Below are 18,906 nucleotides of genomic sequence, written 5' to 3' on the forward strand. Positions count from 1 at the left end.
CCGCACTGTCCCCTTGACCTGTCCGGACTTGTCCGACCTGCCCAGCTCCTTTTCCACCTATCCACTCCACCCTCTCCTCCCTGACCTATCACCTTCATCTCCTTCCCCACTGACCTATTGTACTCTATGCTACTCTATCCCTACCCCCACCCTCCTCTAGCTTATCTCTCCACGCTTCAGGCTCTCTGCCTTTATTCCTGATGAAGGGCTTTTGCCCGAAACGTCGATTTTGCCTGTCCTCAGATACTGCCTGAATTGCTGTGCTCTTCCAGCACCACTGATCCAGAATCAGCATACAGGAAAATTACATGAAGATACAGTATATTTTCCAAATTAACATAGTCAATGGAAAAAGAACAATGTTTTTCTGACATCAATTATATTTTTTTCTACGAATATTTACTGATATTTACCATGCAATCAATGTTGCTGTTAAGCCAAGCTACATACATGCACATGAAATGAGTACATTATATCTGAGGAATTTTGAAATTGCAGAAATAAGATCTCCAGAAAAAAATTAGAAAGCTTTTGCAAAAAGAAGCGTCTCAAGAAACAAAATCACAGAGAGAATCAATGATTCAGCTGAGAGTTTGGACAGTCAACTATTGTCAAAGCAAAGACTTTCACTACCTTTGGAATTGCAATTGAAGAAAGCATGGCTCAGCTGTCAATATTGATTCATGGAGTTAATGAGAACAGAAGAGCTTGTAGAATTGGCACCACTAAGAGACACACCAGTAAACTGTCCAATCCACAGTTTTGTGGGAACTCTGAAGAAATTAAAAGTGGACTGGGACCTAGGAGCAAAAATAGCTCATTTAGCCCTTCAAGCAGAATCTGTCTTTCAATAAGAATAGATTGGATTCCCTACAGAATGGAAACAGGCCGTTTGTCCCAACAAGTCCACACCGACCCTCTGAACAGTAACCCACCCAGACCCATGTCCTTACCCTATACTTATTTCTGACTAATGCACCTAACAATATGGTCAATTTAGCATGACCAATTCACCTGACCTGCACGTCTTTGGATTGTGGGGGGAAACCAGAGCACACGGAGGAAACCCACACAAACATGGGGAGAACGTGCAAACCATACAGACAATCACCTGAGTTGGGAATTAAATCCAAATCCCTGGTGCTGTGAAGCAGCATTGCTAACCACTGAGCCACCATGGTAAGATTTGGGTTAAGCCAATAGCTACAAATTGGGATTGACACCATGAGATGTGAGTCAGAACCAGGACTTGAGATCATAATCAGCAAAAGGTGTACTTCGGTGCACATGGCTGATCTCTTGTAGGCTAAGCTCCACTTTCCTGTCTGCACCCCATAACCCTTGACACACTGGATCATCAGTGGTTGTGGTAATTTTAAGGTCAAATTTCAAACTGTCAAACCCAAATTGAACTTGTAACTGTTTTCGCTGCATTTTACAACAGGGACAATGAGGCAAAATTTTGCATATGTTTAATGTTTTGGAAAATTTTGTTAAGCACACAAATTATATTTGAAATGCAGCTTGAAATATTAGCAATTGTAAAGTTGCAATATCACCTACAGAATACCATATTATTCTGGAGTTAAGTGGCTATATCCAGGAGGTGTGTCAAATTTCTCTACTGAATTGCATGGTGAGATCAGATTGGTTATGGATCACAAATCTTACTAACTTACAGGACTGTGAATGGTTTCAAGACTTTGATTTCATGAAAAAGTTTAGGACCTAAACTCACCCAATTGCTGAATGCAGAGATTGAATCAAACAGTGATAGAAGGCTATGACAATATTTGAGCATTGAAAATGAAGCTACAGCTATCGAAGAAACACCATTCCTACAGGTACATGAAATCCGCTCTTGAAATTTCTATATGACACAATGTCACAGTACTCAAGAAAACTGCAAGAAAGGAATTAGAAGAACGGTTCTCTCGCTTCAGGAACTGTGAAGGAGAGTTAGCAATACTCAGTAAGCCATTTTCTATTGTTGTACATGAGACAGCGGAGAAGCTTCAAATAGAAGTTATAAAGCTATAGTGTGATAATGTTGTGAAGAACATATTTTCTGACATTTGTGTTGTTTGTCAATACCCAGCACTTAATTATTACAACATAAACTCTTTCACAGGGATTGATTCATTAAGTTGGCTCGATGGCAAGTGTGGTGCAGAATGACATTAATGTTATGGATTAATTTCTTGTGCCAATTGTACTAGTTCATGGAGGACTGCCTCCTTGCTTTGCCCTGTTGTAGATGCAGAGTGGTTCCCTTCATGCTTATATAACCACTTGCCACTCTGTGATGCCGAGAGATGGCTATGGTTCCTTCTGATTATCTTACCTTTCAAAACCCCTTTCCTTCAACAACTCTAAAACACATACTGAACTTTGCACAGAAACATAAACTCAATACTCTCAGTCACTTCAACTAATAATTTGATCCAAATGATGCAGTTCTTTAGACAGAGGTGTTTTGACATTGACAACATCTGGCAGAAATAAAACATATGGTTGCCTGTCAGCTAGAATTTTTATTACCCAACAGTACAATATCTCTCATAATCATCTATCAAACATTTTTGCTGCTAATCACCGGCAAATGAGTATGTTTGCACATCCAACCACCTCATCTACTGTGTCCGTTGCTCCTGAAGTGGTCTCCTCTACATTGAGGAGACAGGACGCCAACTAGCGGAATGGTTCAGGGAACATCGCCGGGACACTCACACCCAAAAACCCCACCACCCTCTGGCCAACCACTTCAAAACCCCCTTCCCTCCGCCAAGGACATGCAAGACCTGGGCCTCCTCCACTGCCAAATCCAAGCCATCCGACGCATGGAGGAGGAACACCTCATCTTCTGCCTTGGGACCCTCCAACCACACAGCATCAATGTCGATCTCAACAGTTTTCTCCCCTCCCCTCCCCCCACCTTAACCCAGATCCAACCCTCCAACTCAGCACTGTCCTCTTGAACTGTCCTATCTGTCCATCTTCCTTCCCAATTATCCACTCCACCCTCCACTCTGACCTATCACCATCACCCCCCATCTTCATCTACCTATCGCCTTCCAAGTTACTTTACCCCCCCAGTCCCACCCACCTCCCATTTATCTCTCAGCCCTCTTAGACACCCCCATCATATTCCTGATGAAGGGCTTATGCCCAAAATGCCAACTCTCCAGCTCCTCGCATTCTGCCTGACCTGCTGTGCTTTGCCAGCATCACACTTTTTGACTATGATCTTCATCATCTGTAGTCCTCACTCTCTCCCAAACGAATATGATTATCCATCTAGGGAATTCCACATGCATTAGTCATGGGTTTCGTGGTCCTTGTGTGTTGATGAGCTGGATTTCCGAACACATATTTGGCTCATCTGAGGTTTTACCAGGCACTTAACTTAATCCTGTAATCCATTGACAGATGGAATTGGCTTCCACCTCCTCCCTTGGCAATAAGAACCATAAGATGTTGAAAGAAACCATGCTGGGGTCTAAACCCTGGGTGATGAATGAAACCCAGTGTCCAGCTGAGACCTCCAATACCCAGGTGTATCAAAAATACCTGTCTGAGAGGGAGGGGAACACCTTGTGGAGGGTCAGGGGCGGGGAAACACTGACGTCAACGACGGACGTATGCGGGTGCAGCCAAACATGACGCAACGCGGTGCGGCCCCGCCCCGCTGGTGGCAGCCTGGGCCCCTGTCCAACGAGAATGGTAGCCCAGCGGGGATCGGGGAGCCGATTGGTCAGATGAGATGTCAGTCAGGCCAGCCGCGGTAGGTTGTGGCCTGTGAGTGCCCGGCAGGGGCGGGGCCAGTTCCTTCGCTTCAGGCGACGGCTCGAGAAGATGGCGAGCGACCTGTGGCGGCGTTTCCAGGGGGCTTCGTGCCTGGCTTGCCTCGGCGTTTTGGCCGTGCTTTGCGCCCTCTCGCCGGCTGGCGGAGAGACGGCTCCGGTCGCCGTTGACACGTCCCGTTACTACAACTACGAGAGCCTGAGCGAGCTGCTGAAGGAGCTGGCGGCCGCTCACGGCTCCCTGGCCAGGCTCTTCAGCATCGGCCAGAGCGTCGAGAACCGTTCCCTCTGGGTCATGGAGATCTCGAGCACTCCGGGCCTGGACAGCCCGGGCAAGCCCAAGTTCAAGTACGTGGGCAACATGCACGGCGACGAGACGGTGTCCCGCCAGGTGCTGGTCTACCTGATCCAGTACCTGCTCGAGGGATACGGCCAGGACGAGCGGGTCGAGCGGCTGGTCAACGCCACCGACATCTACATCATGCCCAGCATGAACCCCGACGGCTTCGAGAAGTCGGTGGAGGGCGACTGCACCGGCGAGCACGGCGGCAGGAACAACGCCAGGAACCGGGACCTCAACCGGAGCTTCTGGGATCAGTTCGCGGCGGTGGACGTGGACGAGGAGGATGTGCCCGAAGTTGTCGCGATGGAGAAGTGGATTAAAGGTGTGTGTGTGTGTGTAGCTAACCACGGACCCCCTCTCTTCCCCTCAGCTCTTACCCCCCCCACATCCTCCCTCCCTGTCTCCTTCTCCCCGCCTATTCTCTAAATGTAGGAACCAACTCGTACCCCCCCCCCCTCTTCCCCCAGTCCTATCACTGTGAGGGTCAGCTCTTACCCCTCACACACTGCCCCTGCCTCCCCCCAGACGCTCCTGGAATCATGGGGGTCAGCTCCTCGGATGCAGCCTGACCTGCTTTGCTTTTCCAGCAACACACTCTTCTTGACTCCTGCCATGGTGGTAAATCCTTTCCCCTATCCCATTCTGTAACTCTAGACTGAGGGAGTGACAGCTTGATAAATGTAGGCAAAAGTGAGGACTGCAGATGCTGGAAACCAGAGTGGATTAGAGTAGTGCAGGTCAGGCAGCATCCAAGGAGCAGGAAAACCGACGTTTTGGGCAAAACGTCCTTCATCAGGTATACTATATTCTGTGTTTCTTCACTCTAATCCTTTAAGTATTGAGGTACGCTTTCTCCTCACCACCTATCCAGCTGTTCCTGTTCACTTCTATTCAGTAATTGTGGGGATAAACGCTTTCTGCCTCATCCTGTATCCTGTTAGTTATGTTATATAAAACATGTATTTGAAGCTGTCACTCGTTAAATCTGAGGTCACTGTAGCAACTTCATCCCTAGATACTGCTTTATTTGTCTGAGACACTTTTCAGAAATTTGACATCAAGCCAATGTGTAGTAATCTTGAAGGATACAAGCAATAGATTAGATTTCTCTGAATGGGACAAACATCCAACCGAGTTACATACTAGTGGTTTGCCACACTTTGAAGCTTCCACATTCAGTGTAATGTTCAAGTATATGGGAGGGTGGAAGGTATGCATACATGAAGGCCTAGGGACATTATCACTATACTAATCTGTAGTCCCAACATTGAATCCGCCAAGGCAGATGATAGAGTTTTAATTCAAAAACCATCTGAATTAAAAGTCTAATGACGACTGAAACAATTGTTGATTGTCGGGGGGGAAAAACCCTTTGGCTCACTAATGTCCATTAAGGAAGGAAATTCCCTGGTCTGACCTACATGTAGCTCTAATGTTTACCCACAACATCCACATCCTTTTGAATTCTTTAAAAAAAACTGCACAATTTTATAGAAACGTAATGCTGATGAGACAAATTAGGTCATAAGGTGCAGTCCCTTTCAAAGTCTTCTGACAGCACTTTATAAGTGGCTTGCCTATATTCTCTCTGCTTTTCTAGTTTTGCATCATCTTATCATTTGCGTGCTGATGGTTTTTTGTTTATCTAGATTTTGAATGGGTTATTCTGTCTCTATTTATGCCAGACTGCAGTGTAAAATATTCAGTCCTCAAATTATCACAAGTAGACAAAAGTAGGATTTTGAATGAGTAACAATGATGAGAAAAGCTCTAGCAACTTGATATAAGCCCTTTTTATATGTAGAGTATATAATTTGATAAAGTGAAGTTAGGTGAATATAAACTTTGCTACAGTCATTGATATTACCCTTTAACATGCACATTCAAGCCCATGCTGTGTTCCATCTTTTGTGAAGAGTACATGGAGTATTCCAAAACTTTAGTTGTTGACTTGTTTTTGTGACCCAGTTAAGTAATGCCACTTAAGGTGATCATGAATTTCTTCTACAGTATCAACAAAATGTAATAGCACATCAGGTATATACACAAAAGGACTTTGAGCTTTTATCATGTGCTGCATTGTGAATGTCCATTTTACTTTGTTTTTGTGCAGTAGTCTTTCATCATTACTGTATTACTCCAGATATTGAAGTCTTTTTTCCCTGAGTCTTTAGGAATCAAGGAACAGGGTATTAATAGTATAAAGTAAGCAGGTTTTGGAGACAACTCCAGAGGACATGATAGTGTAAGGATCAGCAAGTTAGTCTCTTGCAGAAAAAGTGCAGATGGGGTTGTAGGCATATTTATCTACAATTCCTTAAAGGTTTTTTGAAGTCTCTTATCTATGGCACAGGAAGCCAATGGAGCTTGACAAAAAGGTATGCATGTGTGCACAGGATGGCCATGGAGTTTTGGGCAGTTTGAAGGTTGCTATGGATTGCTTGAACAGTCAACTCTGAGAGGAACATTGGTGAAAGCGTGCCACTAGTTATAGAGCGATTATATTCTGGAGGTCTGCATGTCTCCATGGACTTGAAGAACCAAATCCTCACTACCTAGACTAGGTTCTACATAGAACATAGAAAAGTACAGCACAGAACAGGCTCTTTGGCCCGCGGTGTTGTGTCGAAGTTAATCCTAATGTAAAATATAGTAACTTAGCCTACGCACCCCTCAACTCACTGCTATCCTTGTGCATGTCCAGCAATCACTTAAATGTCCCCAATGACTCTACTTCCACCACCACAGCAGGCAACACATTCCATGCATTCACAACTGTGTGAAGAACCTACCTCTGACGTCTTCTTTATACCTTTCTCCTAATATCTTCAAACTATGACTCCTCGTACCAGTCAATCCTGCCCTGGGGAAAAGTCTCTGGTTATTGGCTCTATCCATTCCACTTATTATCTTGTATAGCTCGATCAGGTCTCCTCTCTTCGTCCTTCTCTCCAGAGAGAAAAGTCCAAGCTTATTCAACCGTTCATAAGGCAAGCCCTGTAGTCCAGGCAGCATCCTGGTAAACCATCTTTGCACCCTCTCCAAAGCCTCTATCTTTCCTGTAGTCGGGCGACCAGAACTGGGCAAAATATTCCAAGTGTGGTCTCATCAGGGACTTGTAGAGCTGTAGCAAAACCTCGTGGCTCTTAAACTCGATCCCCCTGTTAATGAAAGCCAAAACGCCATATGCTTTCTTAACAACCCTATCCACTTGGGTGGCAACTTTGAGGGATCTATGTACTTGCACACCCAGATCCCTCTGTTCCTCCACACTGCCAAGAATCCTGTCTTTAATCCCATATTCAGTATTCAAGTTTGACCTTCCAAAATGCATCACTTCACATTTATCCAGGTTGAACTCCATCTGCCATTTCTCAGCCCAGCTCTGTATCCTGTCTGTCTTGCAGTAGCCATCTATACTATCAACGACACCTCCAACCTTTGTGTCATCTGCAAGTTTACTAACACATCCCCTAACCACCTCATCCAAGTCACTTATAAAAATTACAAAGAGCAGAAGCCCAAGAGCCGAGCCCTGCGGGACCCCACTGACCTCCTTTCTCGCCAGCCTGTAATCTTCTAAAGCTATGCTAGATCCTTGCTTCCTCCACCTTACGTAAGCTGCCGCCTTCCTTTTGACGAGAAGTTCCTCTGTTCTTGTCATCCAAGGTTCCTTAATCTTACCCCTTCATACCCCTCTCAGAAGAACAAATTCCTGTATCACTTGCAACAACTGCTCCTTAAGTAGTCTCCACATATCTGCTGTGCCCTTCCTGTGGAACAATTGCTCCCAGTCTGTATTTCCCAACTCCTGTCTGATAGCATCATAATTTCCTTTTTCCCCAATTAAATATCTTCCTTTGGTAACTGCTCCTTTCACTCTCCAAGACTATGCTAAATGTGAGGCAGTTGTGATCACTATCACCAAAGTGCTCTCCCACTGCGAGATCTGACACCTGTCCTGGTTCGTTGCTGAGCACCAAATCCAAAATGGCCTCTCCTCTGTCTAAAATTTCAACATACTTGTATGCTTTTAGTAAATTGTGGAAATATTCTAAATTTAATTGTAGTCAAAATGAAATCCAGTATATCTTCAACCCTGTGGTATTCAGATTGTAAAAGAGTTAACAAAACTGCAAAAGATATTTCAAGAGGTTGAATGAAGATTAGATCATTCTGATAATTTACTTGTGAAGAGAACACACTTTCTTACTGCTGTTTACTTTGGGTGAGTGTCTGACTCCTACTGAATCAACATGACTGCACAAGTTTGGATGTCCAGGATGAAGCACTACATGACTGGTGTACCTCATAGGAGGTACACGATGGTTTCAAGATAATAGAAAAATACTTGAGGTAAAAATTCCAGTGGATTGTTATGAAAAGGGGGGAAAAACATAAAATCCAGGGGAGAAAACGCACAAGGCAAACAGCAAATACATTTTACCCACTAATATGCTATCTGGTAAAGTAGTTGTTGTCCAGCAGTAAAGTCACTAAAATTAACCATCTTGTTTTGAGCTCCCTGGCATGCAGTGCAATTGCTTCAAGGTGCTTTTACTTCTTTAAAATGTTGTTTTTATAATTTTTCATTCCTATAGAAAACAAGTTTGTGGCTTCTGGGAATCTCCATGGCGGGTCTGTCGTTGCCAGTTATCCTTATGATGATTCTGAAACTCATGAGTCGGGGGGATACTATAGTAAGAGCCCTGATGATGAGGTTTTTAAATACCTAGCAAGAAGTTATTCTTCCAAGCATCCGGTGATGAAAACTGGCAAGCCACATTGCCCCATTGACCCTCCTGGAGAAACTTTTGAGGATGGGATTACAAATGGAGCCAAATGGTACGATGTGACAGGTGAGTTCAATGCTGATTTTTCTACGGAGGATTATTTGATGTGCTTCATTTTAATGATTCAGTTGAAGTTGTAATTGTAGGAAAAGGACAATGCTACAAAATGTTTTTGCTGATGTATTCAACTCCAAAATGTTTGGTTATTATAGGACAGGTACAATAACTATAGCACAGTTATTATTCCAATGCAGTTCTTTTCCTGTTCTCATATTATTTGGAGTACACTGCTTATTAATGAACATCGTCATGAGAGCTGGTATGGCAGGGGGTTATTCAAAGCAAGCTGTCTTATTAGCTTCAGTGGCCAAACATACACATGGGCTGTACCAACTAGGGGAACGTTGTATTTTGTAGTGTGAGGAATGTGAAAGGAACTGCTAATTTGCTGCTTATCACTATCCAAACTTTATTGTTACGTGTGTAAATGTCAGGTTTTGGGGTTGGTTATGATGCACCTGTGGTTGCAGAGCCTTCTAATTTTCATGTTTTGCCAGTTCGGTGATATTCAAAGGTTGCTGGTACCTATGGAACTACAACTCTATCTCTTTAAGGAAGAGACAAAATTTAAAAGTATTGGAAGTATTGTCATTATTTACAGATATTCATTTGCACTATGTATCAAAGTTTGTCAAACAGGTAGATTGTCAGTTATCACACAAAATTCTGGTGCAACAGTATCAGTTAATTAGGTCTAATGAGCAGGTTTTTTCCTGTTTACACCATGGAGCTTTTCTGCCAAAATGGAAATAGGTTTTTTTTTTCAAGAAAGGGAAATATATTGCCAATTAAAGTAGTGATGTCATGGCACCTTTGCACATTTTTGTGCAGAGACGGTGACAGTGCAGTTCTCTTGGGGGATATTTTTCTCTTGAACCCATGAAAGTGGGAGATAATTGACCAACTGGTAAACCATATTCTATTCAACTTTAATGCAAAGTCACAATAGCTTTGTGAAAGTTATCTCCTGTACTGAACTTAAGCTGTCCACGTAAATCTTTCAGGACTTTACATATACCTTGAAACCAAGGTGAAAGACCGAAATTGTTCTTTTGTGTAGTTTACAGCGCATCTGAATTCTTTGAAGATGCCTCTATTGATCTAATTCTCAATGCAATTTGGATTGTGCTGTAATCTCTAGATTTGGATGTGAAAGGAAAAAGTGCATGTGCTGCACTGTTCCTTGTAGTTTCATCTTCTCCTATTTGAGTTTGTGAACCAATCTTCCTGTAGGGCCAGCAGATCTCAACCATATACTCATGTTTAAGTGATCATGGGTGCCTTTTCCCTTTTCTCCCCTTCCCAATTGAAGAGCTGTCATTAAATTACTGAACTGTCTTATGTGGTCTGCACAGAATTGTAAGCTTTAAAATCATTTCATAGTATGTTGTAACAGAAGAAATCTTTTTCCCCCTTGTTACTCCTGTTAAATTGTGCACTTCTGCACTAGTTTTCTCTTCAGACATTGATTTCTGTTCCACCTACACTTTTTCATCTGTTGTGTTGCTAAATGTTTACCGGACTGTATATACTTTCAAGTACAACAAGAACTCGATGTTACATTAAATTAGCCACAGTCTTTTCAGCTGATTTCAGACCATGCTCTTGGTTCAAATTCAGTTCAGATTGGTGACAAAGAAGTTGTACTAAAAGTCTTGTGTGAAATGAGTTTGACTAATTTAATTCTAGTTTTTTTTGGGACATGGTTCATTCAAACTGCACTGCAAAACACAGTTTTGCAAGTGTAGTAATTAGCTTTTCATAAGTGGAGAAGAAAGTGGGAGACTGCTGTGTACCATCAAAGTAAAGTGGGCATAGACCTTGTGCTTTCAGATAATTGTCGAAGTGCAGCTTGTAAATTGAGTGGTGACTCTGCAAGCTTAAGAATCCATTGGAAAAACTAGAATGTTTGTATTGTGAAAACATTTAACAGAACCAGGTGAGAGCAGCTATAAGTAGACCACTTGATGGTTTCCTTTGTCCTGAACATTTAGCAAAGCATTTTCTAAGCTGCAAGGCTGCAAAGTCAGGAGGCTGTTAAATTTTGAGAAGCAAAGGCTTAAATATTCAATAGTAGAGAGATGTGGTGACAGCAGTCCTGGAAAACTTTTTTTAAAATCCAAAGAATCAACTGCAACACAGATCAGATAGAACTGAGTGTTTTTAGTTATTCAGTCACAAAATCAGGCTGGTGATTAGCCAATTATTAGTGTTGTCTTTGAAACCTGCTGGGTCATCTGCAAGCTTCCCACACATGTATTCCTGCTGCCTCCATTATAAAAGACAGTTTAATCGATGTTTTGCAATGTGCCTGCATATATGGCTAACCATGGCTTACAGTACATTCATAAACTGAGAAAAATGATAAAAATTAATATATTGCATTTTAAACAATGTGCATCCTAAATATTGCCTTTATTTCTCATACAAACTGTAGTGCTTTTGAAGAGGCATAGATAAAACAATACTTGATTTTCATATGCAGTTTCAGTTCTTTTGAACAGTAACTCTCCATAGGTGAAGCATGCTGATGCACTGATAAAAGATACTGTGATTGTACAATTGATTATTAAGAAAACTTGTCAGATTTAGCAAAGTTTAAATATCTATTGCAATATTAAATACTGTTGTGTTTTGAGGTGCATGGTCTCATCTTGCAAAAACTTGTTTCAGGAAGAGAAGGAAATATGAAAGGAGGCAATGTTGCTTATGTATACATTTCTTGACCTTTGTGCGAACTTTGATAGGTTCCATACTACCTCTTCTGAATTGATCAGTGGATAAATTTATTCACTGTTTTGAGATTCTTGCTCTTTTCTGTAATAGGTATTCGGGGACTGACGCTAATAGGACAGTTGATTTTGGTATCTGTTGCCTGGAAGCTGAGGTGAAATGATGGAGATTGTAGGGTTTATTTTACTTTGATAGTTATACCATCGCTCTTGGTTTTTTAAAAAGTCTAAATTGATAGTATCATTTCTGTAGGTGAGGTGTTAAAAGGCTGTAATTGAAAGCAGAACTGTACTTCAGTCCATAATATCTTGATAAAACGAGGGGAAATTTAGGCTGTGATATCATGCTTTCAATATTATCATGTTATTTTCAGCGGATCTTCATAAATGCTAGCAAACATACCTTCAAGTTTGATCTGGTTTGTGATCCTGATGTTGGAAATTGACATTATTGCAAATTTTGCATAGTGTACAAGCTACTAAATTACAGTCCTTTGAATTTAAATGAACTCACCCAATTGTGAGTTATGGGAGAAAGTGAGGACTGCAGATGCTGAAGATCAGTCAAAAAGTGTGGTGCTGGAAAAGCACAGCCGATCAGGTAGCATACAAGGAGGGGAGTGTGTTATAGAATTCATACCACACAGTGGCATTCTCCCTGTAAAATACTGTAGTTACTCCTTTTTTTGCTGGAAAGTGTATGCATCTCCTTGGGTGAGAATATGATGTAGTTTTCTCACAATCCTCATAGAACAGACATAAGATTTGTACATCTGCTATTCGTAAAATTACAAGTGAAACTCTCGATGAGAAAAGGAACCAAAAAAATCAGATTTCATGCTTTTTGTTTTAGTTTCTGCATCTTTATATCATGAATAATTGCCAATGATGCACACTGACTTTAATCCACAAGAATTGACATGGTGTTATTGAGTACTTAGGAACAATTGGCAACTTGGAGTTCTAAGGAAATAAAACATTCAATACCTGAAGGTTAGTTCCTATTCCATTGGATGAGGTGTGCCCACCATTCGGGAACGTAATGATTTCGGAATGTTACCAGAGAAGTTGTTTAGTTCCTAAATTAAAGGATTTTGAACCTTCAAAATATTTTAGTTAGTAACTAAGCGCTCTAACATAGCAATTACCCTTGAGCTGTTCTTAGCAGATTTGTGATGTTATTAAACTTCCTGTTAAAAGTCTACTAATCGCTTGTAATCTGTGATTGAACTTGTTACGCTTCTATCATAGGTCTATATCTTTTTACTGCAGTTTACTTACTTTTTCCAGAGAGCAAAAGAAACTCACCAAAGGATAATTCCAGATATGCTTTATTGGATTGTTGGTGAGTCAAATGTGCTGGTCACTTCTACATCTGTTGCAGTGATTTATAACGGTAAAGGTCTTTTCAACCATCTGTGAGAATTTCTAGGAATCTAAAAGTTTTTTGCTTTAAATTTTTGTGTACAAATTTATCTTTCTACTTCAAAAAATACATACAAAAATATTAGTTCTAAAATTAGGTAGCAGCACTGGCTACAACTCGACACGTTGCTATAAGTTCCTTTGGAATATTCCATGGGTGTCTCAGGTACTGTACAAATACATCTTTAAAACGTAATCAGTAAGTTATGCACACTTACACTCCTATCAATCTTCCTGCTGTAATTGTAGCAGATTGCTTTTAAATGTAATTCTTGTTGTTCCTTGTGAGTGAATAATTAACTTTCTGAAACTCAGAGCTAACACTTCACCTAAACTGTGTAATTTGGTGTGTAATGAGCTTTAAGAATCTGAGAACAAATATTATCAAATTTACTGTACATTGTGGACAAAGATTAAAAAAAACTTGAGGCAAGTTGAGTCATTGTATTTCCACTTAACAGTTGCAGGATATCCTGTTTAAAATACATGTATAGTGTGTTCTGTGCTAAGGCAGCATTCTTGATGCATTTTTGGGAAATCTATATTTGAGGTTGCTGTTATTTGTATAAATGGAAATAGATCAGTTACTTACCATTTATAAAGACAAAAGACAAATTGATCTGTGTATGTTTCTATCAGAATTGACAATTTCACAACTGAAAGGTAAGGGAGGGAACACAGTTTTAACGTCTTTTTTCTTTTCAAATGTATTCTGAAGTACTGAACTTTTCCAGTACTTAGAAAATGATCAATTTTCTAATGTTGGCATTCCACTTAGCGCTCATTGTGTCTTTTGTTGATGAACATTTGGTTAACGTTTTAAATCTCAAGTGGGTGCAAAGGATTCCACTGGACATTTTGAAGAAGAGTAGGGGTGTACACTGCCCTGAAGTACAGTATTATTCCCCAACCAACAACCCAAATAGGAGAAATAGAGTGAGGATAAGCTAGTAAGAAACACGAACATATAGTCAAAGCTTCCATCGGCAAGTATAAAGGATGAAAGTATTGAAAGTACACCTGGGTCATTTTGAAGGAAGTAAGGAAATGGCAAAGTCATGAACATTGTTTTGTTTTCAAACACAAAACAATCCCAAAAGTTTATTGGAGAACCAAGGACCTGGTGAATTAAGAAATTTGAAGAAACAACTGGGGAAATAAATTGGGCTAAAAGCTAACAAATCTCCTGAATCTATTGCCACATCTTAAACTTTTGAGGTTGCTACAGAAATAGGTATAATGCTTTTCATCTTGCGAAATTTACTTTTAGAACTGTCCTTTATTGGAAAGTAGCAAACATAATTCAGGAAGGGAGGGAGAGAGAAAATGAGGAACCATGGGTCATTTGTAGCTGAAATACTGGAGTATCAGTTGGAACTTAAGGAAGCACTAAAAATCTAGCTAATCTGCTTTGATCACTGGATATGTACAGAAACTTCAGAGTTTAAGTGGAGCTATCAGAAGTTGTTAGTTGTTGCCACAGCTCTAACTTTGATTAACCTGTAATGAAATCGATGGTCATTTTCTGCATTGGAAAAATGTAATCTTCAGAATTATGGGTTCGGAGGTAAATAAGCTATCCAATACAGGATCTGAAAACCCTGCCACAAATGAGGCAGGTGGTGTTTGAAGAGATGAGTTGTTGAGATGCTTAGTTTTCCACAGGCCATTTCAGATGCCAATCTGAGCATTTTTGCATACTTAGGTTTCATTTATGGGTGTTCTTGGAGAAGAGATTCTGATGAGTTGGTGAAGATGTTCCACTATTTCAGAGAGGCTTTGAAGTTGTCTCTGCACTCAGTTTTGTCACAGCAAGCAGTTAATTTAAGTAGTGAACTTGTTTTGGAAATCTTCAGTCAGGCAAGCATACTTCACGGTTGAATGCAGCTGACTGACTGGTGCCTCTGTTGGCTTGAGAAGGGATTTTGGAATGCCTATTCTGCAGTTTGATTTGTAGGATTTTGTACAGGTATTGGTTGAAGCTAGCTACTGGCATAGCTTTTCTACGCAACAAGCCTGAAACTGTTCGGTTTGCATCACTCTTTCCAAAACCAAGACCACACCAATTTTCAACATTAAGCTGCAGTACGGTGGTGATACTTGGGTGTAAATACACTCAAAAACTGACCTCTGAACCATTGGCACTCAAGGAGGCCTGAGAGAGAATGGGCCTTAGGTTAAATGTCCTGAAGGCAATGGTCCTCTGCCTGCCTACTCCTGCTGTGTAGTGATATCTCCCAACTATCAAGATCCATGGTGAGCCACAGATCAATTCTCATTTCTTTAAGGGAGGGCAGAAGTTGATGATGAAATTGAACATCTGCTCCACTCTGCTAGTGCGGTCTTCAGCCAGCTGAGGAGCAAAGTGTTTGTTGTCATAGATCTCCAACCCATCACCAAGCTCAAAGTCTATAGGGCAGTGCTGTTATTTGCCCTTCTGTGTGCATCAACGATGTGGACAGTGGCTAGCAGGCACCTCCGAGTCCTAGAGAAATATTACATTGGTACTCCCAATATCCATTATACTGACAGCACCTAACTTATTTAATCCTTTGACTCTTATTTCTGTTATTGTCATCTTGATTTCTTTTGTGACCTTTACCCAAAGCAGTGAAAATGTTTTAATCTAAAAATAATTCCTTGTCTCTAGAAAAGCAACTTTTCCATATTCATTTAACCACTCTCTTTACTGTAGATATTTTTTGCCTCATTCTCTGGATTCAAATAGATCTTTCCAATGTCTGATAGTATTACAGCTGCTTTTTGTAATCTCTTTTCTGTCATATAAATCTTGACCATTCTATGATCCTTGGCTGAATTTCGACCTCATAGAAAATTATCGCTGTGCCCAAAACCAGGAATCGCACTCATACTCCTGGATAACGATCTAAAAGGCACACCTCAAAATAATAAATGTTGTTGTTTTATCTTTTTTTTAAACCTTTTCATCTTGTTCACTTCCGTTACTCCTATGGTTGGTGCTTTTCGCAGTTTATTACTCTGGCTTATTCTAAGTTCTTTTAACATTTTATTTAATGGAAATCAATGCTATTGGCATCCTTGAATTAAAAACTATTGACTAAATCTAGAAATTTAGAATTGGTTTTACCTCCTCTGCCTACCAATGTGTTCAAAAACTTAGGCTTTCAAAGCCATTCTTGGGGTTACTCAATTGCTAGTTCTAATTTATCTTTCTCTTGGCACCATCCATTTGGGAATACCATGTACCATGTGCCTGAAACTCTAAACCTGTCCTTATTTTCAAAAATGTGCAAGTTTGGGAGAGGTGAGACACTCAGCTTACTGACCAGATTTATTAATGATTTAGATTAATTTACCCAAGGCTCTGGTGCAGCTGCATACACATACTACAAAAAATTAGAGTTTTAAGTCTGCAAAAAGTTCACATCCTATTTCATACCAACTGATTTTCTTCATTTTCCTGTTCATGCTGAACTCTAAACATTTAATACTGATTTAACATCTAGATTAATAGCACATTTGGAAATGAAGGTTAATGGTGGAAATTGTTAATTTTTTATAGCTCCTCTTTTCTCTTTTAAAATCTTTCCCTTCTCACCTTAAAAATGTGCCCTCCTTGTCTTGAAAATCCATCCCCTCCCCTCTGGAAAAGACACTAAGCTTCTAATGCATAGAATAGGTAGGGAGATATCTAGGGAATGAACAAAATAAATTTAGTCCTGTGCTGAAAGAATATTAAACCTCAGTTTCAATATCTTCTGCCATATTTTTGTCTTGGAAGTGGCTGAGCCAGTGTAACGAGAAATTGAAGTGGTCTCCTGTTGTATGAATACTTTAAAATGCTTAAACTTTGAGCATTGGAAAGTAAAGTAAGTACCTCAATAGTAGAAAATAGATCTCTTTAAAAATCTACTTCCAAAGTGGCAAATGGGATGACATTTTGAACAAACATTGAAAATTTGATGCAGGTCTTGAGAATCCTCAGGGATCTAAGCAGGATAGATATGGAGGAACAGTTCCCATTTGCAGAAGGGCTGAGAACCAGAGCAAACAGCTTACTGACCAGCAATGATGTGATGAAAGAGTAGGTGCTGTAGAGTCCACTACTTGAGTTTGATGGAGGGGTATTCAACTAACACTTTCAAAGGAGAGTTGAGTAAGCACCACAAGGGAAAAAAGTTGTAGGACTATAGGTATAGGACAGAGGAGTGGGAGTACCTGGATTGGCTTTGCAGAGTTGAAGTAGATACAGCTGGCTGGCTTCCTTCTGTGCTTTTGTATAATTTACTTATGCCCAAAGCCCTTTTTTTTTATTTGCTACTTCAAAAAAATCAAAAATGCTACACAAGTCTTTGTTAAGCCTTTTAGCTAATGTTAACTACCATCACTTTTCAATGTGACCATTTTATTAGAAACATATATTATCTTTTTGGACAGTTTTTGAATTAAAACATAATTTTTAAGAAGCTATCCCTTCTAATTTGAGAGCAATTAACTTTGTCCTTTAATTTTAAAAAAATCAACAGAACTGAATTTAATTGCTTTAGTTATCTTTGATACTTCTATTTAATAAATTGCAGTTTTACTGTGATTTGCTGCAGAATCTATTTCTTGTGTATTTGAAAAATGTTTGACTATACACTGAACGAGACGAATGCTGCTGGCTTTGACGCCCATAATGTAGCACAAACCGCTAGTGTTCTAGAGATGCCTGATGCTCTAGTGCCTTAAAGTAAACGTTATTACTTAAGATGGAATAGTTCTCTCAGGTGAACAGTGATTGCTATTAACCTCTTTCCCCACCCCCAATCAATAGGTGCTGTTCTATAGATGTTTGTCCTATTTTTGACTTGTATTTGGAATGAATTTCCTTTGCAGATGAAACAAGTTGGTTAGGAAACTGTCATTGAGCTGAAGTCTTATTTATAATTTCTACACTTAAGAGAATGGGTGTGAAGGAAGGCTCTTCTGAAATTTTAGACTCGCATAAGGCATCTAAGATCTTGGAAGGAGTAGCTAGTGTTGGATTGACACTGCATACTTACTGACTCGCAGGCAAGACTGACTCAGTCCTGTTATTTGGTACTATATATCAATTAAGTAGGCTGCATTCAACATTGAATTGGAGGTACTGCTGTTGTCCACCCGAGACCAAAGTTAAAAATCTCACAACACCAGCTTATAGTCCAACAGGTTTATTTGGAGGCACTAGCTTTCAAAGCCCTGCTGCTTCAGGTGGTTGTGGAGCAGAATCATTTGACACAGAATTTTTAACAACATCCTGTTATAAATTGTCAAATGATTCTGCTCTACAACCACCTGATGAAGAAATAGCACTTCGAAAGCTAGTGCCTCCAAATAAACCTGTTGGACTATAATCTGGTGTTGAGATTTTTAACTTTGAAGGGTACCTGCAGCATGCGTCATTAATAAGCTGTCACTGGTTGTTCCCCAAAAGTAATTCGAAAGAACATTTTTCATGGAGTGTAAAACTTTGGAATACATTTAGGTAGTTGAGCAATAGAAACATAAGTGAAATGGTGGAAGACTGGAGGTTGGCTAATGAGATGCCATTATTCGAAAGAGGTTGTAATGAAAAGCCAGGGAGCTGTAGACCAGTGAGCCTTACAGCTGTGGTGTGGAAGTTGTTGGAGGGCATGCTGAAGAATTTCCATGTGTTTGGAAAGGTAAGGACTGGTTAGAGATAGTTAACATGGCTTTGTGTCTGGGAAATTGTCTCTGTAACTTGAATGAGTTTTTTTTTTGAA

General features: G+C 40.4%; 1 protein-coding gene across 2 annotated transcripts in view; it reads left to right on the plus strand.

The window, feature by feature from the left end:
* The first annotated feature begins 3,780 nt into the window (after positions 1 to 3,780).
* Positions 3,781 to 18,906, plus strand: part of LOC122563989 (carboxypeptidase D-like) — a 57,936-nt gene continuing 42,810 nt past the window's right edge. Inside the window, exons 1-2 of one of the 2 annotated variants that reach the window (XM_043718398.1) lie at positions 3,781 to 4,468; positions 8,748 to 9,005. In XM_043718398.1, coding sequence (XP_043574333.1) covers positions 3,856 to 4,468; positions 8,748 to 9,005 — 871 coding nt within the window. In that variant the 5' untranslated portion in view covers positions 3,781 to 3,855. The remainder of the gene's footprint in view (positions 4,469 to 8,747; positions 9,006 to 18,906) is intronic. The other variant, XM_043718396.1, reaches the window with a different exon arrangement.

This window comes from Chiloscyllium plagiosum, chromosome 28 (genome assembly GCF_004010195.1).
Source record: "Chiloscyllium plagiosum isolate BGI_BamShark_2017 chromosome 28, ASM401019v2, whole genome shotgun sequence".
Classification (NCBI taxonomy): domain Eukaryota; kingdom Metazoa; phylum Chordata; class Chondrichthyes; order Orectolobiformes; family Hemiscylliidae; genus Chiloscyllium; species Chiloscyllium plagiosum.